Source organism: Phaenicophaeus curvirostris, chromosome 7, assembly GCF_032191515.1.
Source record: "Phaenicophaeus curvirostris isolate KB17595 chromosome 7, BPBGC_Pcur_1.0, whole genome shotgun sequence".
Classification (NCBI taxonomy): Eukaryota; Metazoa; Chordata; class Aves; order Cuculiformes; family Cuculidae; genus Phaenicophaeus; species Phaenicophaeus curvirostris.
In genome coordinates, this window is record NC_091398.1 from 13,319,817 (window position 1) to 13,346,350 (window position 26,534).

The 26,534-nt window shown below is 43.2% G+C and overlaps 1 protein-coding gene and 4 non-coding genes across 5 annotated transcripts; all 5 read left to right on the forward strand.

Annotated features, from left to right (window-relative positions):
• Positions 1 to 455: 455 nt before the first annotated feature.
• NOP58 (NOP58 ribonucleoprotein) lies at positions 456 to 25,910 on the forward strand. Its single transcript, XM_069860794.1, has 15 exons — positions 456 to 584; positions 4,219 to 4,295; positions 6,035 to 6,087; positions 7,725 to 7,849; positions 8,877 to 9,013; positions 10,149 to 10,213; positions 11,507 to 11,641; positions 12,533 to 12,678; positions 13,630 to 13,756; positions 14,423 to 14,586; positions 16,354 to 16,488; positions 17,719 to 17,780; positions 20,208 to 20,341; positions 24,928 to 25,049; positions 25,586 to 25,910. Exons 1-15 carry the CDS (start codon positions 540 to 542, stop codon positions 25,640 to 25,642), a joined length of 1,584 nt encoding a protein of 527 aa, XP_069716895.1. The 5' UTR covers positions 456 to 539; the 3' UTR covers positions 25,643 to 25,910.
• On the forward strand, positions 6,372 to 6,460 carry LOC138723001 (small nucleolar RNA SNORD70). The gene has a single exon (XR_011337806.1). It is a non-coding gene; the product is annotated as a small nucleolar RNA SNORD70 (small nucleolar RNA).
• LOC138722993 (small nucleolar RNA SNORD70) lies at positions 10,795 to 10,882 on the forward strand. Its single transcript, XR_011337799.1, has one exon. It is a non-coding gene; the product is annotated as a small nucleolar RNA SNORD70 (small nucleolar RNA).
• On the forward strand, positions 12,784 to 12,867 carry LOC138722996 (small nucleolar RNA SNORD11B). The gene has a single exon (XR_011337802.1). It is a non-coding gene; the product is annotated as a small nucleolar RNA SNORD11B (small nucleolar RNA).
• On the forward strand, positions 13,929 to 14,015 carry LOC138722995 (small nucleolar RNA SNORD11). Its single transcript, XR_011337801.1, has one exon. It is a non-coding gene; the product is annotated as a small nucleolar RNA SNORD11 (small nucleolar RNA).
• Positions 25,911 to 26,534: the final 624 nt, after the last annotated feature.

Consider the following 26,534-nt stretch of genomic DNA (forward strand, 5'->3'; position numbering starts at 1 on the left):
GTTCAGATTAGACATTAGGGAAAATTTCTCCACAAAAAGGGTTATGGGGCACTGGCAGAGGCTGCCCAGGGAGGTGGTTGAGTCACCATCTCGGGAGGTATTTAAAAGACAGGCAGATGAATTGCTTAGGGATATGATTTTGTGGTGAACAGGTACAGTTGGAGTTGATGATCTCAAAGGTTTTTCCAACCAAGCATTTCTATGATGTGTGTTCTTCTGTGATCATCTGTTTTCAGTCTTCCCCTATCTCAAATGCAAGACCAGACTGACACAATTAGTAGTTACTATTACAAAAAGTGGATTTTTTTTTTTTATTCAGCCTAAAGTAAACTTCACCAAAGCGATTGTTTCCGTGACTCCGCCCCTCGGGGGCTTCGGCCACGGCCTCAGCCCCTCCCCCCCGCCATATGGCTCCAGCGGCGCAGACCGCACTTCCGTTTCCTGTGCCGCCACTTCCGCTTCCGGCTCGCGAGCGCGTGGCGGGCGGCGCGGGGCCCGGCGCGCCGGAGCACGTGTGTGTCCCCGCTCCCGGTGTCACCATGCTGGTGCTGTTCGAGACCGCCGCCGGCTACGCCATCTTCAAGGTGAGGGGTGGCGGGGGCCGCAGGGCGGCGGGCCGGGCTCGGGGCTGCCACAGGAACGCGTGTCCATGGCGAGAGAGGGAGTTGCTGTGACCAAAAGCGGAATAGCGTGGTCTAAGCTGAAGCAGAGTTAAGTTTCATCGAAGTAATTGCGTTCTTGGACGGTCAGACAGAACGTCACTCTGAGAGCGGGTTTTTGTACCGTTTTTCTCTCAACTAGTGTTTTTCCAGAGCCTGTTGTGAGAATTGATGAGTTTTGCTGCAGCTGGTTCGTGTATTTAATTTTCTTGTAATATAGATCTGTTTTGTATCAAGAGGTAACATGCAGACAATCTCAAGACGTGGGTGAGTAATTTGAAAGAATAAACACTCTCTTAAGAGTTGCAAGAATGTATTGATATATTTTATTGTTTTGTAAGGTGTAGCTGGTTTAGGTCAAGGCCGACTTTCCAGTACCTGGAGGGGCTACAAGAAAGCTGGGGAGGGACTGTTCTCAAAGGCTTGTGGTGATAGGACGAGGGGCAATGGGTATAAACCGGAGAGGGGCAGATTTAGACTGGACATAAGGAGAAAGGTTTTCACCCTGAGGGTGGTGAGGCGCTGGCCCAGGTTGCCCAGGGAAGCTGTGGCTGCCCCATCCTGGGAGGTGTTCAAGGCCAGGCTGGATGCACACTGGGCATCCTGGGCTGGTGGGAGGTGTCGCTGCCCATGGCAGGGGGTGTGTGGAACTGGATGGGCTTTAAAGTCCCTTCCAACCCAAACCACTCTGTGATTCTACGACATGACCCATCTTAGGGCTGCGAGAATTTATTGGTGTGTTTTATTGACTTGTGAGATGTAGTTATCTCATATCAAGAGGTAACCTGAAGGGAGTCTCCAGACATGGAGACTGAAAAAGTAAACACTCATTGAGGGCTTATGTGGTTCTTTGTCTAAAACTGGTGTGTACACCCACTGCTTTTGTAAGATAGGATCCCTTTTTAGAAGGACATCTGAATCAGTGTGGAATCGCAAAATAAAATTATTTTTGCTTTTGTTTCGAAGATTTTGTCCTTTCCAATATTTTGCTCATTCTTTGGAGGTGATAACACCCTGTGTTCAGTCTGATCCGTGTGAACACGTGTCTGCTGGGATCCCCTCTCTCTGCAGCCTTTCCCCATCTTCAGTGCAAGGTCAGAGCTGGCTCCAAAGCTCCAAATTAGCAGAGATTCGACTGTTTTGAAGTTTCATAATAACATTAAAATTGGACCTTGGAAAGTAGTGGAATGTGCATAAGATTTCTGGGGAAATTTATACGTGTGCGTGTGAGTGGGCAATCCAATCTGTCCCAGCTCCTGTCCGGTTACACACGCTCGATGGGCATCGCTCCCTCGCGTTGCCCAGGCTGATAGAGGACGCTCGCTTTCTAAAACTCCCAAACGACTCTCGGAGAGTTTATTTTCGGGCAGCTTCGTTGTCACAGGGAGGAATGAGGTTGGTGGCCTGGAGGAGTCCAGCCTAGAGGTTCGAGCCCGCACGGCTCCCCTGAGGCCTTCCCGGCCGCTGGTCGCGGTGCCCCCGCCTGCGGGGACAGAGGCGGCCGCTGGGGGGCGATAGGGGGCCGCGATAGGCGCTGCAGGGCGTGATCGAGTGTATAGGGGCCTCGAGTCTATAGTGGCTGGGGCGTCCCCGGGGCTATAGGGGGCTGGGGTGTGCCCGAGTTTATAGGGAGCTGTGGCTGGGGCGTGCCGGGAGCTATATGAGGCTGGGGCGTGCCAGGAGCTATAGGGGCCTGTGGCTGGGGCGTGCCAGGAGCTATAGGGGCCTGTGGCTGGGGCGTGCCAGGAGCTATAGGGGCCTGTGGCTGGGGCGTGCCAGGAGCTATAGGGGCCTGTGGCTGGGGCGTGCCAGGAGCTATAGGGGCCTGTGGCTGGGGCGTGCCAGGAGCTATAGGGGCCTGTGGCTGGGGCGTGCCAGGAGCTATAGGGGCCTGTGGCTGGGGCGTGCCAGGAGCTATAGGGGCCTGTGGCTGGGGTGTGCCTGGAGCTATAGGGCTTGCCTGGGGCTCTAGGGGCTAGGGTGCTCGGAGGTATAGGGGGCTGTGGCTGAGATGTGTTCGAGTCTGTAGGGGGCGCCTGGGTCTCTAGGGGCGAGGGATGCCTGGAGCTATAGGGGAGCTAGGGCTGGGCCGTGCCCGGGGCTATAGGAGGGGGTGCTGTGCTGTGCCAGGGCTATAGGGGGCGCTGGTGCCACAGGGTGCCCGGAGCAGGGCAGGGGGGCCCCTGTGTGGGGTAGGGATGGGCTTGTGGGTGCTTAAAGCTCCGAGGGTTCAGCAGATGCAATTTTTCTTCTGTATTTCAGGAGGCAGCCCTGGCCATGCAGTCCTTTTGCAGCACTGCCCACAGGTGTCTGCTGCCAGCATGCCTGTGCGCTGCATTTATGCCTCAGTGTTCCAGAGCGTTGTCCTGTGCCAGCTGGGCAGCTCTTATGTGTTCCCTAGTAGCAAACAGCCTAAATTGTAAGGGGAAATGGGACACATCTGTGTTCTAGATCTTGGAAGGTTTTTTCCCAATAAGTCTTACTACCTTGCGGGACATAAAATACCTATCAGCACGTAATTTCTGTAGACTTAACAGCCTTGATTGAGCAGCTTCTAGGTCTTTATTTCTCTCTGTGCACCCATTTCTGTTAATAGAGGCTGAACATTCTGTAGGCCCTGGGGTAGGAACAAACTGAGGAAAGGCAGAGTTGCCTTGAGGTTTTCCTGTGCCTGGAGTAGTCCCGTGGGAAGTGAGTGATGGTGTTTGTTTGCCCAGCTGTTACTTGAATTTAAAAAGAAAGGCCTCTGCTAACCTGGATTTAGAAACCCTGGAGGGAGCAGACTCATACTCCCAAGAAGGATTCTCCATGCACCCGGTCAGATTGCAGTTGTGTTGGATTTACCTTGTGGGAACAAAACCACAGGATTTGTGAGTGAGGTGTACAGGCTACGTTTTGTGGGATGTGTGTAGGCTCCAGGGGTGCAACTATTACATCTGTGAGCATTCCCTTTATGTAGAGGTGGGAATAAGCCATTGCTTCCCCCTAGATGATTATCGGCTCAGTTAATTGCCGAGCCTTGTGTGGGAAACACTGCCTTTACAGAGATGTCCTTTTTCTTCCTTGAGCTGCCTCAGATGGATGGGAGTAACTTGGGATCGCTCCTTCCTGTTGTCCCAGACATGTCTGTATTTTCCCAAAGCAGTGGCAGGTTTGGTTTTGGGTCACTGGGGTTGTGAATGAGTCCTGTAGACATGGTGGAGCAAGCCCAGCTTTGATCAACAAGGAGGGGTTTTTGCTTTAATGTGCGGGTTCAGGAGTACCCAGCCACTATTGAGCAACTTCTAGAATGTAGTTGGAAGTAAAAAAAACCCCTGTAAATAAAGTGGTATATTAGTAGGATAAAGTTGCTGAGAGAGAATGTTGAAACTGGAGGTCAACAAAATTGAATTTGTTAGCTTAACTCGATTGATGTTAACTTTCAGTAGTTGATCACGTTGCAAATCTGCTTCAGGTCTTTTCTGCTGAATGCAGGGTCAAAGATTGTTCAAAAGTGCTTTAAATACAGTTGTGTGGTTTTGTTTTGGTGTGGATTCTTTATTTTTTCCTTCTTCTACAGGTTCTGAATGAGAAAAAGCTCCAAGAAGTTGACAGTTTATGGCAAGAATTTGAAACTCCTGAAAAAGCAAACAAAATGTAAGCAGGTTTGTGGGGGGATAGCAGCCTGGCTTTTGGAAGGATATGACTGCCTGTAGGCTTATGCACATTGGAGGTTCAGGAAGCGGTATTGGTTTTTATTTTCCAGTTTTGTAAAGCCTACAAGTTGTGAACGATAGTATGAAGTTAGATACTTGGAGAATCTTAAATTGGAATATCAAAGTGAATGGAACCTTCTTTTCCTTGCAGTGTAACTAAGCTGCAGAAGTCATTGCCATGTGTCACTGAAGCAAAAAATTAAACTATTTTAAAGAGACTTGGAAGGTTTGACAAGAACATTGAAGCTTGTAATGCTGGAAGTGGCTGAAATGACAGGGTTTTGTGCTCACATGAAATTCTTAAAAAAAAATAAAAAAATTTATTCCAGCTGAAACTAGTAGCATGTGAATCACTGTGAACCGAGTTTTTGTTGTTGCCCGTGCCATCAATGAGTGTGAGCACTTCTGCATTGCTGCACAGGGACTGCAGCATCCATTGACCAAGCTGGCCTTTCTAGTAAATTGTCCTTAAGCTGAGGACAACAGTGGATCGCTTCCAAGTCTGTCTCGGGTGTTTTTATAGGAAAAATAAAAACCCCTTTGGTTATAACGGATACCTCTGAACAAGCTATGCCTTGTGGTTTGGATTTATCCTGTTCTCTAACAGTATTTAGAGGAGAGGATAGAATATTCCGCATCTGCCTGTTTGTAGTGTTGTTAATCTTGTCTTGGAAGACTTCATCTTGGCCACTTGCTAGACAGGATGTGGCTCTTAATGGGTATCTATTCTGATCAAAGTAATTAATCTCTCACCTGACTTTCTACAAAGCCATCGTTTTAAGCCTGGAGCTTCAGTTGGGTTCTGCGTATGCTTAACTCAAGGATTCCGTTTTATCTGTGACCTTGCTTCCTTTGCTGATACTTGACTCACAAAGAGCAGCGGTTAATCAGAACTGGATTAGTCAAGTGTCTGTCCCTGACAAGGAATTTACTGGATTGAGATAGCTTCTTGACTGTAACTAGATATCGACACCACAGATTATGTGAGGGGGAGAGGGAAGCTGGGCTGGAGGATCTGGCATGGTGTGGTTAAACACTGTCCTCGTGATTTCTGGCTCTGGTCAGTAGTTATAGCATGGAAGAATTTTCTGGTTTTTTGTTTTAAACTCTGCTCGTAACTTGTATTCTAACATCTAATTATAAGGGAGAACTGAGAGATTCACAGGCAATGAATCAGTTCAGTTTTAAAGTTTTTGAAGATGTGTTTGGTTGAAAAGCATGTTAAATCTGGGCTGTGCAAGCTCTGCGTTCCACAGAGGGAGAAGGTTCCCTTTTGAAGATAAGTGGGAAGATGCTATCACCAGTCAGTCGGCAGTGACACCTAGTTAATCAGGGTGCAGTGTTGAAACTTAGATGGATCATGTCTGTCTTTAAATATGAACTACAAAACAAAAAGAGAGCTTAGGTTTTCTGATTATGTTGGTCCTAGATATATTAAATCAAAAATCCTTTTTTTTTTTAATCAAGTTTATGGACCCAGCTGAAAAGGCACATCAAGCTCAAAATTAATCAGCAGGTTTAGTGGTTTTCCTTCTTTTTGAGGATCTGGATATTGATCTCTGCTCTTGCAGTCTTAGGGGGAGGAGGGGAGCTATAATAACGGAGGCAGAAAAAATGTAAAATGGTTCTAGCATCTGGTTTATGTACATTCATTTACATGCTTGTATTTTTCTTCTGTAGAGTAAAGCTGAAGCACTTCGAGAAATTTCAGGACACAACAGAAGCACTTGCTGGTAAGTGAGTTAACACTGTTTTTACCAAAAAAACCCAAACCAAACAAATCCTGTGTGCCCTAGTTCACTCATTGCTCACCTCTGTCCCTGCTCTGTTTCTTTGCTTAGCTTTTAAATTACAAATTTTTCAAAGTCAACTCTTCTTGTTGTTCTATGAGGTCTTCCACCCAGTCTGTAGTACAGTAGAGATGTAATGAAGTCTGTTTTTCTTTTTTCCCCTACCGTGCTTATTTCCCAAGCGGCTCACTTATGAGCACTTGGCAGAAGGTTTTATCTGATATGTGTAGCCTGTTGTCAATGATGGATTCTTGTTGAGACTGAATGTAACTGATTTGAGTCAACATTTCGTCACTACCACTGAGACAACAGACAGATATCAAACTATGTATTATTACAACCGCCCTTGGGTTTTCAACCTAAAAGATGCCTGTGTTCCACTTAAAAGAAATTCAGGAGTTTAAACAAAATGGGAAGTCTTATATTCAGTAATCTTTACTAATTCAGCACTTAAATGCTTGATGCTGTGAACTGGTTTGAACGGAAGTGATAGAAGTTCTAGCTAGTCATTCAGAAATGATGTCGCTATTACTGCTGAGTGTGACATATGACATCACTAGGTGGATGTTCCATGTCGCGCTTATGAGTGAAGAATGGATCTTTGTGTTCTAATGTGGTAAGGATAGCTTATCATGGAAGCTAAGGAAACAATGTAAGAATGGAGACACTACGTTCACACATGAGAAGCAAGTGGAACAACTGAGATTGAAGCTGCTGCTGCTGATTTAAAAAAAGAAAACAAACCGTCCAGAACAATGAAAAAACAAAAAAGCTGTGTACTACTTTGGTTCAGGTTTACTTGTCTGTGAAGTGGGGGAGATTATTCAAACAACCTATATCGCATTTATTTTGAAGGGAAAACAGTGCATGTGGCTGTATTAAGTGAGTTAGGAGCTATTGGCCAGCTTGAAAGGTAGAAACTTATCTTCCTTTTAGAAAGGTTGAGAGGAAACTCAGCGCAGCACTTAGATTGTACCCTTACATGTCGTTAAGGTTTTGGAAATCAAAAGTCACTGTCTTCTGCTCCATTTACTGTGATGAAGATCTTGGATCCATCACATGCTATATTAAAATGTTTTGTATCTGACTACCCAGTCAATGTGTTTGGCAACGTTCTTTGTCGGGCTTTAGGTGGTATAGTATGTTATCATCAGCAGAGGATGCAAATAAGCCGTTACTCAATTTAGGGTATCATGGTTGCTGACTAAGGGACCTGGAAAATGGTTGGTTAATTAAACGATATGCAAAATGTTCCCATTTAACCTTGTCTTTGGAAATGTTAAACATAAATCTAAAGCATAGGGCATACTGTTTGTAGAGATCCTTCAACAAAGTTGACAGAAATAGAACTGAAACCACATGGAGAAAGGAGAGGCATCTGGGAGAAAAGTTTTTGATTTAGGCCTCTATAGGATCAAGTATATAATTTTCTTCTATTTTTATTCTGGCCACTGCATGGCGAAGTAGTATTGCAGCTCAGACCAGAGGTACTGTGGGCAGTTAAAAATAGCAAGTTTAGGGAACTATTTTTACAAGTTTTAGGAAACAAACTGCATCTTTGGTCTTTTTGTTTTATACAGCATCCACGGCCCTCGTAGAAGGCAAGCTCAGCAAGAACTTGAAGAAAATTCTCAAGAAGATAGTGGCAAAAGATGCCCACGAACAGTTGGCTGTAGCAGATGCCAAGCTTGGAGGTGTCATAAAGGTAATAATGAATTTTGCCATTCTTCCTTACGTCTCATTCTTTTGTAATCTTGAAGTCGGGTTCCAGAGAGCTTACAATTGGCAGCAATAGAATATGCTGGCAGTGCTGTCTACACAGCGTGGGAGATATCTGGTCCTTGTGATCAAATGTGCATTGTGTGTATACTGGGAAGGTATTATCTTAAGCACATAAGTGAATGTTATGGTTGAAGTGCACTGAGGTGTTGAGGTTTATTTCATTTCTCTCTTAAATATTAGTTAGAAATCCAGCAGATTAAAAAATTAATTTTGCTAATGATCCCATCCAAAAAAAGAGGTAGGGGAGGAACCAAATATAAAACTAGTTGGAAACGCTTATTCCTCACTATCAGGTGCAGGAAATAGTGGGTGATGATTTATTGTTTTGTCGGGAGTACACGTGGTTCTGTTTCCCTCAGTCTGCATGCAGTTGTGCACATCATCCAATCCTTGCCTGCTGGAGGAAGGTAGTAGTACAGTAAAGCTGGACTGCTTTCTCATGTCTCCTAGGTGTCAAATACCAGGTTCCCATCTCGTGTCTGATTGCTGCCTGTTCAAGTGATTTTTATTCTCACCACACCTCATTTTGTCTTAGGAGACTGGTGTAGGCTGCAAAATGAGGAGGATTTAGTGTTAAAGTGAGTAATACCAAGGACTCTGAACCAACTACTCAGTTTCGTTCTCTGAAAAAAAACCCAAAGCCTCTAGCCCTCTACCTCTGAATTCTCTCTGTGGCCAAACTGTTTCTAGTAATCTGCAAAGTCTTGATTCTTCAGTTCCAGTGTCTACATAGCAGATAGAGCATTAATTATTCGTTTCTTCAAACTGGAATTGTTTCTTTGGGGGGAACTAGGGGTGTGACTACCTTGAGCATCAAAGATGACTGAAACAGTGTGATCACAGAATTGGAGTGGGAAAACCAGATATGATGAGATAAAGCAACTGGAAGAAAGGCCTTAGAGGGATGTCATTGACGTGCCTGACTTGGACCACTGGTTTCCATCCTCCAGGACAAGCTGAATTTGAGTTGTATACACAGCCCAATGGTTACAGAGCTGATGAGAGGAATTCGCTCACAGATTGAAGGGCTTATTACAGGCCTCCCTTCTCGAGAGATGGCAGCTATGTGTCTGGGTCTGGCACACAGGTGAGTTCCTGTTTTACCCTGCTCTGTTTCACCCTGTGTCTGCCCCATTGCAGTGTATTTGGCTGAGATGTGTTGGTTGAAGTTTCCCTATGTGACATGGCCTCTTAGTTCCTCTGTAAATCAAGATACCTTTGTATCTGAAATCTTGTTTTATAAAGAAGGGCTTTCCAGTTGCCCCCACCCTGTAGAGAAAGGCTTCAGCCTTTGCATGTTATGTACTTGAGGATTTGATTTGAAGTGTCTCTGTAGCAGTCAAATGGGTTGTTGAAAACTCCACTGACAGGTGAGGCGAGGACCATAATTTACTGATTTATGCCAGAATAAATACACTTATAACATATAATGTAAATATTAAAAGTAGAGTTGTCTTCCCCTCCCTTGCTATCACTGCCTTTTAGTGGAGCAGTAGTTAGGTACAAAATTGTTGGATCAGCATAGGGTCAAGCATTCATTTAATACATATTCTGACATGGGCTTGTCCTGTAGCCATTGGCAATTAGAGAACTGCTTTGCTTGAGCTGATTCCTTAAAAACAGATAGGTGTTTGCTGTTACAGTGTGTAGAAAATGGTCATGAATATTGAAAAGAGTCTTGGAAGTTGCAAGTCCTCATCGATATCAAGTGTTTTTTACTGTAGAAATTTTAAAAATACATTAAAGCCAGATGGTAATGGGCTTTTTGAGACGGCGAGAATCAGTTCAAGGAAGTTTCTTCTGTTGCTTTATGTTAGTGTTGCTGATTATTGCTGCTGGGTAGGTGCTGTTTTGCGGAGTGCCTCCAGCCACCGCGGAAATGAAAGTGCTGTTGACAAATACTTTTTGTGGGGAACATGCAGAAAGAAATGAACAGCCTGTTTCCTGCCACAAGACTAATGTTCAGTCTGCTACACGTGGTACAGCTAGCCTTAACTTTCCCTTTCACCCTGGTCGTGGGGTTTGTTCGTGTATGTGTCGGAGCTATTGTGAAACCATGTCAGTGTGACTTCTGGACACAGCTGAGAGCAGTCAGTGGCATAAAACTCAGCTGATGTGAAGGAATGTATGGACAGCCATAGTTGTGTGAAGTAGGACCCAGTGAGACGTGCTCTGCTGCTGGATGTCAAGTTACTGATAAAACTCTATTTCTGTCTCCTCAGCCTTTCCCGATACAAGTTGAAATTCAGCCCAGACAAAGTTGATACCATGATCATCCAGGCAATTTGTAAGTAAATTTAAACCTTTAATTATTAATAGATCCAGCTTAGCATAGCTGACTTATTTATATTGGTTGCAGAAAAGTTATTGCCATTTCCTTCTAGCGGCTTTCAGTAAATTGGGTGTTGCTATTCAGATAGGCATAAGATGTGTTTTGTTAGTACAATTTTCCACATGTGCAAACATTTTTAGGTTGATAGAGTAAACTGATGTCCACCACACCTTAGCAGAGATCAGCTGAAATACAGGCAGTGTTAGCTCAGTTCTCTGAGGACTTCCCTTCCCAATGTGCCTCTCTTCTGAGTAGTGTTGGGAGAATGAGGCCCACAGGACAGGGTGTCTTGACTCTTTGTTGTGGTGGTATCGTGCAGAGGGGGTAATGTAGAAATGAACTGTTATGTTAGGCATGTAAAACCCACTGCAGTTTGTAGTGCTGCATTCAATCTCCTTGCTGTGTTAATGGAAAACAGACTGCAACTGTAAATACAGCCAGGAAAGCCCTTTATTTTTCCTTGAAGACATCCACGTCATAATCTGCGTGCTTGCTGTGAAGCAGTGGTGAGGAATCCTGTTTGGAATATTAATTCCCAGACTGTTGTCAATGATGAAACATAGTTAAAGCTGAAATGAATGATTGATTTAGTTCCTTCGTCACTACCACTGAGACAACAGATGGGGACATTGGTATTGCATTAGAAGGAAATACTTTAGCCTCAGGACTCTGTAGCAATATATGCTGTGGGTGTTAAAACTTTTATGTTTTAAATCTGGTTATCAGTCATATCTGGTAAATGGGGTGAGCCTGTTGAATTATGTTGGATATGTTTATGTTATAAAGGCAACTGAAGGGCTTAATACAATCTTTTAAATCGAATGATTGAATACAAAATCAGTTTCTCACCATTAAAACCTTTTTCTTAGAGTTTATTACATGTCTTAAGTTTTACATCAATCTTGTGTGTAGCACTTTGACTAAGAGGCAGCATAACTGCCTGCTGTTCTGCTTACAGGGGAATGTGCTTTATATCTGTTTAAAGGATTCTGTCCTATACAACCACAGTGATGAAGCTTTCAGGCCATGCACATGGGAATTCTAGTATTTCTATAGTATTGTTCTTGGGATTATGCAGCTCTCTGAAGAGTAAAGACTTCTAATGTACTGCAGCTTATGTTTCTTTCCAGTCTTTATGGGATAAAATACTTCAGTTTTCTCCCTTTACACTCTTTAAATTTGTTGATTAGAGAATTTTCCATTTTTAGCTTACCTTTTTAGGAAAAAAGTCTGTTCTTTTTCTCTTAGCACTTCTTGACGACTTGGACAAAGAACTGAATAACTACGTCATGCGCTGCAGGGAATGGTATGGCTGGCACTTCCCTGAACTGGGCAAAATCATCACAGATAACCTAGCGTATTGTAAATGTGTGCGGAAAGTTGGTGAGTAATTAGGAGGCATGAGCCTGGCGAATATTGCATGTTAGTATGCAACTGACACCGAGTTGTAGATCAGCCACTCACTCATCCAGCTATTGTCATGGCCCGGTATACAATTCTGTCTTCAGCAACAGTGTAGATGGGGCCAGTAGAAAAGTAATGTACCCTTGAATCTGTACGATGATGCAATTTACCATTTTGAAGCTTAAGGGAAAGCTAATGCTGTATCACCAGTCAGCTCTGCATGGACCACCGGCATATCTTACTAGAATGACAATTAGTCAGCAGATCAAATTGGAAGTTAGCTGCTGAAAACTAATGTAAAGACAATTGCAGCCTGTTTTGGGTGTTCTTGAAGACTGACTGCTGTAAGTATTCAAAAGAGCAGAAGGAATGTCTGCTATAGTATTTTGGACCCTTGCCTCACCTCTTAGGCATGTGCTTTTTATTGACTTACTTTTTTTTTTTTTTTTTCCCCTAATAATGAAGTTTGCAGTCCAGGGAGACTTGTGGTGTTAAGCGAGCTTTTTTCTCAATTGTAGGAAGAATTACGTAGGTTTGGTTAGTGGCAAATGACTGCTGACTTCCTGGAATTCTTCCTTTGTAGTCTTGTAACTGAAAATTTTGCTGCAAGCAGCTACTGAAAAGGGGACGTATGCAGTGTTACAGAATAAGACCTTTTATTTCTAGTTTCAAATTTAATATTTCCAGTCATTCTCTGTTAGTATAAACATAAAGTCAGAGCAATGATAGATACTTTGGGAGTTTGGACTAGAATGATAGCAGATTTGCCTCACTGTTGCTATTTTGGCCTTTGATCTTCATCTGTTTCTATGCTTTTTTACTAATCCATCTCACCCCCAGCACAAACATGCTTTCATCTGTGCCCCACAGGAGACAGAAGCAATTTTGCCTCCTCTGATGTTTCTGACATCCTACCAGAGGAGATCGAAGAGGAAGTGAAAGCTGCCGCTGAGATTTCCATGGGGACAGAAGTATCAGAAGAAGATATAAACAACATAATTCATCTCTGTGATCAGGTACGTACGTGTGGATGAATAACAATAGGAACTCCACTTCAGTGAGCCGTATCAGAGCCTCTTATACCAAGGAGAGGTTTTCCCAAGGTATTGCTGACACACTTGTGATGGCAGTGATGATTCCTATATTGTTGCTTTCCTGATGTACAGACATGAGGGTGTGCAGTCACTACCTCATCTGAGCCATCTCCAACTGTTGATGTCTGGACGAAGTCTTCCAGAAGAAGCAGTCCTACTTTTTGTTGGAATTTTGCCATTATGTGCTTTTAAGTCCTTGAGATAATGGTACTCTGTAGCCTCTTTTTATCTGTCACTTCTGAAGCTACGTGATTTACTCAGTGGTTAAAAGTGGAGGCTCCAGAAGAGTTAGGAGCCCTATCCTGCTTTCACCTAGATTGTATGTGAGCTCTCTCTGACTTTACTGGTGCCAGTCAGATGCCTTTGTGACTTTACCAGGGAGTGGCAGGGTTAGGAGCAGTGAGTTCCTCTTCTTGGTCTAGACTGGGCTGCCTTTTTATGTGCATTCTAATTGTGTGTGTTTGTATGGAAAAAGTAAAGAGCACTTATCCCATTTCAAGAGAATGGTAGTGAAGATTTACGTGAGAACTGAATGTTCCAGAGTTTTGTCCTAAAGAAATGTCCTTACTAAGTATTTTTGTTCCGCTTCGCTGTCGTTGGCATGTTGTCAGCTCCTTTATTGGGAGCTTTGCTGAGAAACTTAAGTTGCATAAGGGAATAAGCAGCACAGGTCCAATATACTTCATGGATGGAATTCTGCTCTGGGAATATGTCCTACTTAAAGCTTTCTATAAGTCTGGCTCTTGACTGTCTGCATTCTGTTAGTCTCCTTCATTGGAATTCTCAGCTCTTCCTCATTTCAATCTGTTTAGCTCGTCCTGTTTGTCTGTTGGCTAATACTCATTCCTGTAACCAAACTCTTTTCTGTGCCAGGTGATTGAAATCTCTGAGTACAGGACACAGCTCTATGACTACCTGAAGAACAGAATGATGGCCATTGCCCCTAATCTCACTGTCATGGTGGGTGAACTGGTTGGAGCAAGACTTATTGCTCATGCAGGTGGGTTACAGTCATCAGTATAAATAATGCTTAGATGACCTCATTAGAGGTTTTCTCTGAGGAGCCGGTCGGCTAAAAAGCATTATGCAAGGCCCTGATGAACATCTTATAGTAAAGGGGGTGCGGGACGGTAGCTCTCGAGGAATCTGAGAATATCAGCACGAGCTCGGTAGTAGTCTGTGATGATGAAGTTTTCAGTTGGCCTGAGTTCTTTTTTGGAATATGAGGGCAACTCAAGTCACTACCTCTTCTGAGACACCGACTGAGCCTCCTGCTGATAGTCCAGTCACTGCTGAGGTAAAATACTGACAAACTGGCATTAGGCTTTTATAGTCAGACTGGCTCAAGGTAAGCAGCCCTCTTTATCTATGCTGTAGTTCTGTGATGACACGTTCTTGCTGTCAGACTTCATCAGGAGAAGGCATTACTCCAGTGGAGTAAGTTTTATTGAGTCAACCTTCATTCCTGTTGGTGAAACCAAGACAGTTAGTTGAAGCATGAAAGACTGAAATGGCTTACCTGTCCTTCAAGGATATGAATGTGAAGCAGCTCTCATAGAAATAGAGGGCTCTGAGGTTCCTACTTGTGTATAGTGTAGGAATCTACCTGCCTGCTTTTCTAGCTGCTCCTCTGACTAATTGCTGTTGGTGTGTCACCTCCTTCTAGGTTCCCTCTTGAATTTGGCAAAACATCCAGCTTCAACAGTTCAGTTGCTGGGTGCTGAGAAGGCTCTTTTCAGAGCACTAAAGACAAAACGAGACACGCCTAAATTTGGCCTAATCTATCATGCTTCTCTTGTGGGACAAACCAATACCAAAAACAAAGGAAAGGTGAGTTGTAGAATTGTTTACCAGCTTGGCTTTTGTTTTTTTTCAGTGTGACTATCTGTTAATGGCATGGCTTGATCTTCACAGTGAGGCTCTTTCCATGTCTTGATTCTCTGTAGTGCTTCATGGTTACATGGAAAACGCTAGTGTTTCATAAATCCTGGGATGTCTGTTATTCCTGTTGGAGAAAGCGAATGGGATTGTCCATTCAACGCATCTGAGTAGTAATAGAAATGTTCTTAGAATCATAGAATCTCAGAATGGTTTGGGTTGGAAGGGACCATGCAGTTCCAACCCCCCTGCCATGGGCAGGGACAAGGCTGAGGCTGCCCAAGGCCCCATCCAACCTGGCCTTGAACACCTCCAGGGAGGGGGCAGCCACAGCTTCCCTGGGCAACCTGTGCCAATGCCTCGCCACCCTCATCATGAAGAATTTCTTCCTCAAGTCCAATCTAAATCTCCCCCCTTCCAATTTAAAGCTACTCCCCTTTTTTCTAGTCCCTCCCCAGCTTTCTTGTAAGTCTCCTTTAGATACTAGAAGGCTGATAGAAGTCTCTGAGGCGACCTTATCCAGGCTGAACAACCCTAACTCTCTCAGCCTGTCCTCATAGCAGAGGTGCTCCAGCCCTCGCATCATCTTCGTGGCCCTCCTCTGGACCTGTTCCAACCAACCTGATCCTCCCCTGCAGTGGGAGGGGCTTTAATCCCCTGGTCCCCATCTTGTTGTTCATTGAGCCAGAAGGGGTGAGGAGAATGGTTGCCAGTGAAGATTGAGGCAAAAAAGTTGAGTACCTCAGCCTTCTTGCCTGTTAATATGGGGTCACCATTTTTGTTCATCAGTGGGGGCACGCTCTCTTTAACCTTCCTTTTCCGGCGGATGTACCTGTAGAAGCCTTTCTTGTAAGTCTTTGCTTCCCCTGCCAAGTTCAGCTCCAGCTGTGCCTTGGCCTTCCTGAACACATCCGTACACAACCAGGCAGCGTCCCCAGACTCTTCCCAGGTTCCCTGTCCCTGCTTGCACTACCTGTGCAGTTGCCTCTTGTTCTTGAGTTTGACCCACAGGTCTCGACTTGGCCACGCTGGTCTCTTCCCTTCCTGATTTCCCACATCTGGGGACCAAATGCTCTTGCGCTCGATGGAAAGCATCCTTAAATATTTGTCAGCTCTGTTCCGCTCCCTGGTCCCTGAGGACCGTTTCCCCACGGGGGTCCTGCTGAGTAACTCCTTGAAGAGCTGGAAGTTTGCTTTCCTAAAATTTAGGGTCCTGACTGTATCCCTCAGGACTTTGATCACTGGCTTTCACAAGGTATATGTTGCTGCTTCCTTCTACGTGATGGTCACCTGAGCTGTTAAAAGCTTTAGTCTTGCTTGAAAATCAGACTCTCTTTATGCTGAACCTAGTAACTTGTGGCTTGCTTTGAAAGAGATTAGACGTTCATAGTGCCCATGGAGGAATGTTTTTGAACTGTGGAGAAAGCTATCCAGCCAAAAACAACATCTCAAATGAACTTCATTGAAAGTTTGGGGTAGGGTAGGATATGTATAACTAAGTTGCTGTATCAGACGTTTCCTTCTATTTATCAAGAAAATAAGGTGTTACATTAACAGTATTTCAATGTTGAGCAAATGATGTACTAATAACTTTTTGGACCAAGCACTGCTAGTAAGTGATTACTTTGTTCTTCTGTTTGTGGGTATGGTTTCCAGATCAGAGTGAATCATTGCTTTATGTTAAATCTTAGCATTTAATGTTTTGTTTGGCTTTTCCAGATTTCGCGAATGCTGGCAGCTAAGACTGCTTTGACTGTTCGTTATGATGCCCTTGGAGAGGATACCAGTGCAGAAATGGGAGCTGAGAACAGACTAAAAGTAGAGACGAGACTGCGGCTTTTGGAAGAGAGAGGGGTAAGTCTACCAGAGGGCTGCATGAAGCTGACGTTCGTGGTATGATTTTCTGATGCACTGTTTTCTGAGTCTTTCTCCTTCACTCGCTTGCATGATCTAGTGTCACTCTTATTCTGCAGCTTCTTCCAGCGTTGCTGGAACAGTAAGGTTTGTAAGATGGCTGCATGCATTTGTTTGTACGTCAGTTTGTCTTGTTTAAATGTTTGTCTTAAGATTTTTCATTAGAATGTAAGTTAATTCTGTCAGGATGAATAAGATCACACATTTACATTCTGCTGCATCTTTGATCGCCATCATCATAATTAATTGCAAATATATGCTTATTACTTCACCGCTTCTTTTTCTTCAACTTAGAAGAAAGCACATCTGCATTTTCTTCCTCTCTCACGTTTTCCACCATGCTTCCCCAAAATGTGAACAGTGGTGACAGCTTTCTCTGTAGCTAAAGCAAGATATTATTCTGCAAATTGCTGTGTTACCCTCCCCTCATCTAATATATATCATGCCTCTCTGTACCTGCTGTTCCATCTGTTGCCATCAGCACAGCGTGGTGGGAGAACTTAGGGTTCATTTTCCTCTTTAAGATGGTGTGTCTGCCACATGTGATCTTGTAAATGATGCCTATGTTCAGCCTTCCAAGCTGGAAGATCCGATGCTAATGCTGTAGTGCTGGTGTTGCTAGAGCAAAAAGAAAAATCCAGGAAAACCTGTCTGTCTCTCCTTGAGCATTTCATGGGAGGCAATACTTCCCATCAAAACAAAGGCAAACTGATTACCTAGTAAGTACAAATTTAATTCAAATCCAGTTTAGGGCCTGAATTGTGGTTTTAAGGTTGGCTTTATGCCAGCCATGGGGTGATACCTGCCCTGACAGGCAGTTATCCTTACAAAAAAAATAATATGCACAAATTCGAGCTGCTCTTGGGAACTTAGAAGTATGGTGTTGTATGTCATAGGGCTGTGGGATGTTTGATCCAGTACTAGATGGCCTTTAATTGAACTGAGCTCTCGAAGAGCAGTATTAGAAAGACGTGCCTTTCTCACCCCAGTCACCTCCCTGTCACTATTCTACTCCCAGGTGTAAGACTCATACAGGTACACAAGAGCCTGCCCTCTAATATATGTCTGTGTATCCGGTTTTAATTTCTTTCAAGGGCTGGTGTAGAACTTGTGTTGGGAATAGTTTTTATTATGAGTAGTTTGTTTTTCACTTGTAATTTTTTCTTGTAGATGAGAAGAATAAGTGGCACTGGAAAAGCCTTAGCCAGGACAGACAAGTATCAAAACAAGAGGTGAATAGCTTTCTCTTTCACCCTAGCTAAGACTAAATAATTCTTCATGTTTTTATTTCTGAGAAGCTTTTTGGTTGCGTGCTGAGTTGACTTAAGATCCAGAAAACATTTTCTGTGCTCTTGAACACTGATGGCAAGTCCTATTGCTAATGGGAATTCCCATTTTCCACATTTTACAACTGTGGTAAAGCCAGTGAACTGAAGAAACAGTCTAATAGTAAATTACTGGTGTCATCAGGTAACAAGTATATACAGATGCTATCAACATCAGCCCCAAAAGCTGGATAGTTTGGGTAGTTAATACGTAGCGGCTTTATTTAATGCAAACGTGAGTAAATTAAATTGGAGAAAATCAATTTGAATTAATTTTTTTGATGTGGAAGCTGTCCTAGAGACGTACTTAATTGTTTTATTCTTTAAAAAGGTGGGGAAAAAAGCTGTTCTTGTTTTGAGCAAAGCTTCATCTCCTAATTTGGGTCTTGTCTGTGATAAGTAATGCGTATCCTAAGCAATAGATGGGGTCTATACTCCGGACACTGTTAGAGCAGTTTCTGGTGCCCGAAGTGACACTGTAATATTGCATCTGCGACAGCTGAATATCTAAGGATTTGAACACGCTATAATTAGTCTGAGCTGTGACAACTGGGTTTTTCACTTAATTTGGTTGCAGGCATCTTGTTTTGCTTGGCTGAACCTTTATTGGAGAGAGGGCAAGTGTTCAGCAAAACCAGGGCTGGATGCGAGTTCTGAGGCAAAAATAGCACTGTTACACCTATCCGCAGTCCCCAGACATATTTCTCAAGCCTAACTGTTAACTTCCATTTCCATGTGCTAGGGATTTTGAAGTGTAGTGCTGGCTGTGATTTCTGGAGCTGCTTCTGAAGAGATTATGCCGGTATATGAAGCATCGGGGTGTGTAAGGAGGCAGTGACTTAGGGAGGAGGATGTTGAGGAAGTAACATGCATGCAGGGTTTTGACCTCTTGAAATGAGGAGTCATGAATTCCTGCCAGGACACGTTTCTGCTGTTAGACATGCTTTGCAAACGTGTCTAGGCTTGGGGGAGAGACTGAAGATAGTTCCTGGCTGTTTGGCGTAGTCTGTCTGCCTAAAAAGGAAGCTAACTCAGTCCTTGTCAAATTGTCCTTGTAGAACAAAAATGGGAGTACTGCTGCTTTATGAAGGTTGTTTGACAGGCTAAACCAGTGTTCTAAGGAGATTGGCAAGAGTCTCTTAGTCTTGTCTGGAACCATGGATCCTCTGTGAATTGGCTACATCAAAGTAGTGTTTCAGAGGTTAATTGCAAGGTAGTTTTTAGAGATAAGGTTCAAGTGAAGCAATTCCAGTGCACTTTCCTAAAGAGATGTGAAAGTGTGCATTATGTACCTCTGCTGCATTTATTTACTGAAGCACAGTCTGCTGGTAGCAAAAGGCTGTGTAATCAATTTCTGTGAATCAAAATGCAGTGTTAATACCCGTGAGAATAATTTCTGATCCTTAGAGGATGAATTGCTGGTACTGTCTGCTACGATTACCACATCCTTCCCCTTTATTCACTAGCCTCAGTTGCTTTTGTACCTTGTGCAAGATAACTACTTCACGTTCCTATTTTAGAGAAGTTTAGATGCTCACTATATGTCGGGGGCGGGGAGTAGTTTACGCTTACTGTCCAAAACTCTTTTCTCCTTTTTCTTACTCATTCTGTTCTGAATGAGTAAGAATAAAGTAGCTTTGTTGTTATTAGGCTGTTTCTGTGCCCCAAAAAGGTCCAACTAAAGAGCACTGGGCTTTTGGGGTGGCTGTGCACCCTATAGAGGAGTTTGGGACTGAACAAAGGAGCATACAATGTCGGAGAAGAGGCAATTTCAGGCACAGATGTGGTATTTGAATGTCCCATAAAGTCTGAAACAAGTGATACACAGGTAGAATCATAGCATTACCCTGCCCTGGAAGGTGTGCCCTGTGAATGTAGTGATGGAGAGGCAGTGCAAAAAAAGCAGATGTGAAGCTGCTTCTAAACCTGTTTATACACATTAGCCTTGGGGTACAATTATACAGACTTACCAAATTGTGGGGAGCTGTGCTTGTGATCATTCAGCTATGCTAGAAAGCAGCAGAGATCAATGTAACGGGTAATTTAAGTGCTCTGTAGAGCCTTGAAATTGGAACCAAGCGCTTGCTTAACTGGTATCTTCTGCTCAAATGGGACAGTTGTACTTCATGCGATATCCTCTGTAGTCGTGATTACTGATAATCTGTTCATGTATTGGAGGAAGAGGCTCACCTGTAGATGCTTCATCAGCTGAACAAGATTGATTTGTGAATATTCTTGGGAGGCTGTGTTGGAAAGTTTTATGTTCAACTGCAGGATCTTGCCTGGGGCCAAGGTCTTTTGGTTACTTGAACTGATTTGTTTTCTTCATTACAGTGAAGTAAAAGTATTTGACCCATCTGGTGACTCTACGCTTCCTACTGTTTCAAAGAAACGCAAAATTCAGGAGGTGGATGAGCAAGACAGAGAGGTTGCTGTGAAAGCAAAGAAGTTCAAAGCGGAGACAAAAGGTCAGTTGCTGCATTTGTGCTGCTGGCATGTCACTGTGTATCATGCAGTGGGGCTTAGCATTCACAACCAGCCACAATAACTGGTGATTCTCCTTGGGTATGACACTGTATTTACAATAAAGTAATAATCCTTTATGGACTGACACCAAACTACGGTCAATTTACTTTAAATATCTGCTTTTAAACTGTTTTAAGCATGTAAGAACATTTAAAACCAAAATTCTACTCATTCTTGTAGGTTTCTTGCTTAGCAGATTTCTGTTTAGTGGGCCTTAGTATCTTGAAGACAAAAATACCCTCTTCTCTGCAAAACCAGAATTTGGCCGATTTTCCTTAAAGAATACTTTTATATTCTGTATAGAAATGTTTTCTGGCATGTTTCAACTTATAAGCATTGAATGTCAGAATGTGAGGTGAGATGACACTTGAAAATTTCAGTCTGAATTTACTTAGTACATGAACAATCTTTATTCTCTGGAGAGCTGAAAGCGAACCATGGCCACAGCTTTTCTTTCAGTCACTGATAAGTTACTGCATGAAGAAAGATTTTTGGACTGCAACTTCAAAATAATCTGGTTTTTTTATTATGGTTCATTTTAAGAAACACTTTGTCTTCTGCTCTCCATTGTCCCTTTCGGCACCTCTAAATGGCTGGCCTAATGCTTGCTATGGTAGTGCAGTACCCAGTGTGTAACTCAGGAGGAGAAAAGGGAAAGGAAGGTGGTTAAGTCATTTCTGTGAGGGCCAGAGGCAGATCTAGACGTGAGCTACGCACAAGTTTTATCAGCTACCCATGCCTGCAGCAAGCGAGGGCTTTTCAGAGCCTTCCTCGTCTGTCATTTTTCCATGCAGTTACACTGGTTCTGTACCTCTTCATGCTCAGCTGAGGCAGAGGTATGATCTTTCCAGACACTGGTTGGTTCCTGGTGTCTCTGTACGTGGATGGAGTAACTTGTAGGAACCTCAGCTGAGAATTAAAAGTTACGCTGGAGGGAGAATCCTTTGTGCTGTAAAGCTGATAACTGTGCCCCAGCTTGTTTTCTTGTGCTTATCATAAGTAGTCAAGGACATATGAGTACTTTGGAGGCTTGAACTTTGCCTGTTTTCTTTTTGGAGAATGTGGGTGTTCTCACAGCTACTGCTTTTGATAATCTTTTGAACTAACTTGCCATACTATAGTCTCAGAATTGTTCCCTTGGGCTTCTCTTGCATTAATCAAAGCAACTGTTGACATCTCACAGGCACAAGCTCTTCACAGGTGAAATATTACATTTCTAGCCTGGTCTCTTACAGTATTTGGAGGATATTTGTGTTTATGAATATATTATTCAATGCTTCATGCTTCCATGCACAAACCTGCTTGTGTTTGCTTTGTGTGCTTTTTTTGAGCATCAGTATACCCTGGCTTAGGGGTTGAATGGCGCTTAGCTTTGTGTGCTTGTGTTTTTGAAACTTCCAGAACCTGAAGTACAGAATTCAGAAGTGTTGATTACCTTCCTGAGAAGGTGTATGGTTTGTCACTCCTGCTTTTTCCCGCTTTTTCATATTAGCTGGGTGATTTTATTTGGCTACTTGGGCATTACAACTACGCGTGCCAGTTCATCCAGACTATGGAAGAAGTGTTTTCAGAGAGATTATTCATCTCATATCATATCACCTGTATGCAGAACTAATCTTTTCGGTCTGTCCTGTTGTACTCTTTAAAATAGCACTGCCCTGGTGTTTGCAAATCTTGTGTTTTGACCACCCAGCAAAGTACGTGAGTTTCCCTAGCACTGGCAGGCAGACCATGCCCTTTTCCAGTATAGTTGGTGTGACTGTTCCACATGCCAGGGGGTTGGGGTAGTCCAAGAAATCTTAAGTTCCGTAATACACGGAAGAGCACTAGCATTAAGATTTATGTTGCATGTCGACTTGAATATGTGTGAGCCTTGAATTTCTGCTATTCTTGGCTCTATTATTTTTGATGCAGTGCTCTGTTAAGCTTTTCTCTGGTCAGAGATTACACATCCAGACAGTGTTGTGAAAGAAGTCTCTGCCCCCTCCTTCCCCACGCTGTTTGTATTGCTGTGTGATAAAAGAGGGTGGTGGAAAAGCAGTCCAGGAAAAAATGGATTTCTTCAGCTGGGTCAATTTTGATCCAGTTTGCATTGCAAGAGGCAGGTAAGGGACAGGAGCAAGCTGGGAAGCTGCCACAGAGATTTGTCAAACTGTTGCTTTAATATTCATTGTAAAGGGGAACAGTGTTTCTGAACTGTACTAGCCTGAAATGCCACTGCAGGATGAGATGTGTTGAGTTTTCTCTTTTTCCCTCTTTGGAGGGTGTGTATGGCAGTACTTGGGACAGGAACTGCCAGGGGACTGGAGATGAGGCATGATTTCAAGCTAGGATTGTGCCTAAAACAAGTTATAATCTACTTAAAGTGTTGTCTGTTAAAACCTGTTTTAATGGTGGGGGAAGGGAAATAGGACAGCTATTTTTGTGACTGTAGTCTTTGAAACTGAATGTAGCTAGATGGAATATATACCACCAGCAGGGCTAGCCAGTGCCCCCAGTGAAGCGCTCATCGAGATATAAGGGCAGCTAGTCACTTGGAAAGGTCTTTCTTGAAAAGTGAAATATCATCCTAAATAAACAGAGTGAACCCTGCCAGACACGAAGCCTTAAATCACAGCACCATCATGACGTGGCATCTTCATTGACAGGCAGTGTGACTTGATTCTGTACGTGTGGAGCGAGGAAGGTACATCAGGCTGGTGTGTAAAAGCTTAGAAAGGTGGAAAATGGGTTAGTGGAACTGCTGCTGGTGACCTCCAGCCCTGCATGGGTCTAGAAACCAGACTGCTCTTGCTGATGCTGCTTTCTGTGTCTGATAGTAAGAGTCGTTGGCTGTCTTATCAGCTGCTGTGGATCACAATGAAACCATGCTGGGCTTGAGTAACTTAGTGTTGCGCCTAGGGAGAAAAAATGAGCACCCTTGGAGTCTCTACCCTTGTTCTGACTAGGTACAAATACGTGAAGTCTTGTGATGAGTTTTGCTAGAAAGCAGCAGCTGAAATCTCAAGGAAGGCATCTGCTGCTAGCTGTGAGAAGTGACAGTGCCTGTGAGTGCACAGCACATCATCTGCGGTTGTGAATTGTGACAGGTTCCACTGCCTGGTGTGTCAGACTTGATGACATGTACGGTAATAACAAGGAGTTATTTTTCCAAGGTTACCACCCAACGCTTTGCTTGAAAATGTGTAGCTTACCAATCCAGCTGAGTAAAAATGTGTCTCAAAGCAAAATGTGATGCATATGCTCCTGTTGTACTGTATGGCTTTAATGAGGCTTATGCTCATTTTTCAGCTACTTTTTATTTCCCCGTGTCATACATAGGGAGGTGAGGATACTTATTTTTACACGTGTTTTAAATGCCTTATGCTTGCATTCATTCACTCATTCATTCATTTGTTCACTGTGAATGATGCATATGGCAGAATCCGCTTAAAGGAACTGGTAAATGTAATTTTATCTGGAATCCTTTGGTATTTTGCTTCTGGCGTTTTTTAATGTCAGAAAACTGCATGTGTTAGCTGGCTTTATTTTCTTGTAGACGCATCTAGAAATTTTTTACCCTGAAGCCAATTTTTTTTGTGCATAGCTTATGTTAGAAGCAGAGATTGAAGTGTATTTTTGACTCATAATCCCACTGCCTTGGGGAACTAAACTTGTGACAAGGTGCAGTCAAGATGTTAAGAGACTATTTTCAGTTTTTTGTAATTGCTCTGGGTTTGTTTCTGTTCTTCTGGTAAGTGAGCGAGTTTCAAAATGCAATTGGTTAGTTGTTTTGGAGGAGTACAGTGAGAAAACTACTTCTTGAGTCATGCCTCCAGTAGGAATAGTACACACCACCAGTACGGCTGCTTTCAGCATCTCAGTTCTGTAGCTACTGAAGGACAGTGGTTGCCACTCCTGTACTAAACGGTGAGAAACGTTGTATCTGGCACTGACTCAGTTGTGCAAATAAGTTTAACCTGGGTTTGCTCCAGTAACAGCCTGGCTACTGCATAGATTGTCAGCTTGGTAATGATTTCTGCTTGATTTTTTTTTACCTAGAGATTCTTAAGACGGTGGTTTGTACTCTAGAAAATAGGTGGTAAATCATAGCGATTAAATAGGCCAGCTGTTGATGAATAGCTCTGAAAAATAAATGCAAGAGGGTATTAGTAAATCTTCCCTTGGGTTAACATTCCTCCCAGCTTATGTAAATAATTAATGTATTCCAGGACAGGAAAGTTTCTTCTTTTTTCGTAAGCTTGTTTTAAACTTGTGGGAGCAGCCTGTAGGAGTGGTGTTTGTCCCAGGAGGTGTGCATAGTGCTGTCTGGACGTTACCGCTTGTATTCTATGTCTTGATTATAGTAAGGAGCAGTCATTCAGGTAAGGGCAAAGTGGAGGGAAGATAAGTGTAGGCAGTGTGGTATTCCATATTTTGCGTTCCTGCTATCATCACTGCATCCTCTTGCATCTCATAGAAAGCTTTTTCCTTTTACACTCTTAGTAACTTACAAGGTGCCTTTCGTTTTCTTCCTTCTGTGGTACAGAGGAGACAACTGTAGAAGATAATGAACCTGTCAAAAAGAAGAAAAAGAAAAAGGATAAGGAAAAGCAAGCTGAAGAAGAGGAGGTACTGACTGAGGAGCCCCTCACCAGCCCCACAGTTGAGGTGAGGCAGAATTTATCTCTCCACTGCCAGCTTTAGTCTTGTCTCTCTCTGCATCCTTTTTTAGCGAGGAGGAGACTGTCCCTTGGTGCCGATCCACAGGCATCTGTCTAGTGTTTCAGGCTTGTGGGGAACAGAGGGTGTACCTGCTGAAGGGATGAAGCGTCATTTGGTGTCTCCAAGCAACAGTGGAGTGGATGAGACCAAACCAAGCTGGTTGTTTGGTTTGGAAATCATGTTCTTAACATGGGATTTCATTTTCTCTCCTCTGGTTAGGGAGCTGTGCTGCCTGTAACTGTGTGACTGCAGTGCTGAGCTGCCAGCAGCGTAGCTGACAGCACAGCCTCCTTTGCCCACTGGCTGCTCTGTGCTGTAAACATGGAGAGTGTTCAGCAGCAGAGGAACGGGACATCTCTGGGGTTGTGCTTTGAGTATGGCAGCTGCCGTGATGCTTGGAGTGTGAAGTTGGTTGCCTAGTGACATGTGTTGCTTTTCTTCTCCATAATGGTTTGTTCATAGAAACATTTGTTTGTTTGCAGAATACAGAGAAAAAGAAGAAGAAAAAGAAGAAAGTGAAAGAGGAGGATGAAGATTAAGGAGCAGGGGATAATGTTGGCCCTTGGACAGCTGCCTCAGAGTATCATATCTTGACATGATTTCTTTAGCCTCTTGCTCCCTGTTTTGCGAGAGAGCAAGGAGATGGATTTGTTAGCCATCTTCTGCCCTAGAATAGGAAATGCCAGTGTCTCTGCTACGTATAAGGAGTGCTGGTTTTTTGCAGTTTCTTTTGTGGAAAAGCTCACAATGGAGCTTCTTTTCATATACAGTCTCCACTTATAAGGAATAAAAACATTTTTAAGGAGATTTGATGCCTGTGCTTTTAACTTGCTTGCTGGTTTTCTAGCCATTATTGGGATAGTCTAAGATTTATTGTTTTAAATGAATGATAAGCAAAAAAATTTCTAAATGTGTTCTGTTGTAGTTTTATTCTATAAAGAACTCCAAGGTTGTAATATTTTGAAGTTGTCCGTAAAAGTTACACAAATATTGCTCTGTGTAATATCAAAGATGTGTTGATCAGCTGAGGTGCATTATTGAGTCTGTGCTGTAGTTCTCCTGAGAAAGCCTTTTTTTTTTTTTAAATCATCTCTCAAACGTTTTGATTTTGCTGCACTGACTGACAAGATGTAGACGTGTGTTTTTAACTAACATGAGCTAGCTTCCAAATTACTTTTGTGGTGATAATGGCAACTTTCCTCTTTTTTCTTAAAAAAAAAAGCCCAGGGCAAAATTACTTCTTCAGCTTTCTGATAATGAAGCTGAAAAGACAAGTGTTCTTTATTAGCAGCAGAAAGCAGCCATTTGCCAATTTTGCCATACTCTGTAGGGGATACAGATGCACTGAAGTAGCATCATATGATCCAGACGCTAAAGCTCTTGAAGCTTTATAGTGGAAAAGGAAACAATTTTTTATTTGACTAGGCTTAT

Bases quoted from the DNA above. Each gene is read 5' to 3' on its own strand.
- NOP58 (XM_069860794.1), top strand. From the start codon at position 540: ATGCTGGTGCTGTTCGAGACCGCCGCCGGCTACGCCATCTTCAAG. The intron at 585-4,218 runs GTGAGGGGTGGC...CTTCTTCTACAG, and splicing joins CCGGCTACGCCATCTTCAAG to GTTCTGAATGAGAAAAAGCT. The intron at 4,296-6,034 runs GTAAGCAGGTTT...TTTCTTCTGTAG, and splicing joins CCTGAAAAAGCAAACAAAAT to AGTAAAGCTGAAGCACTTCG.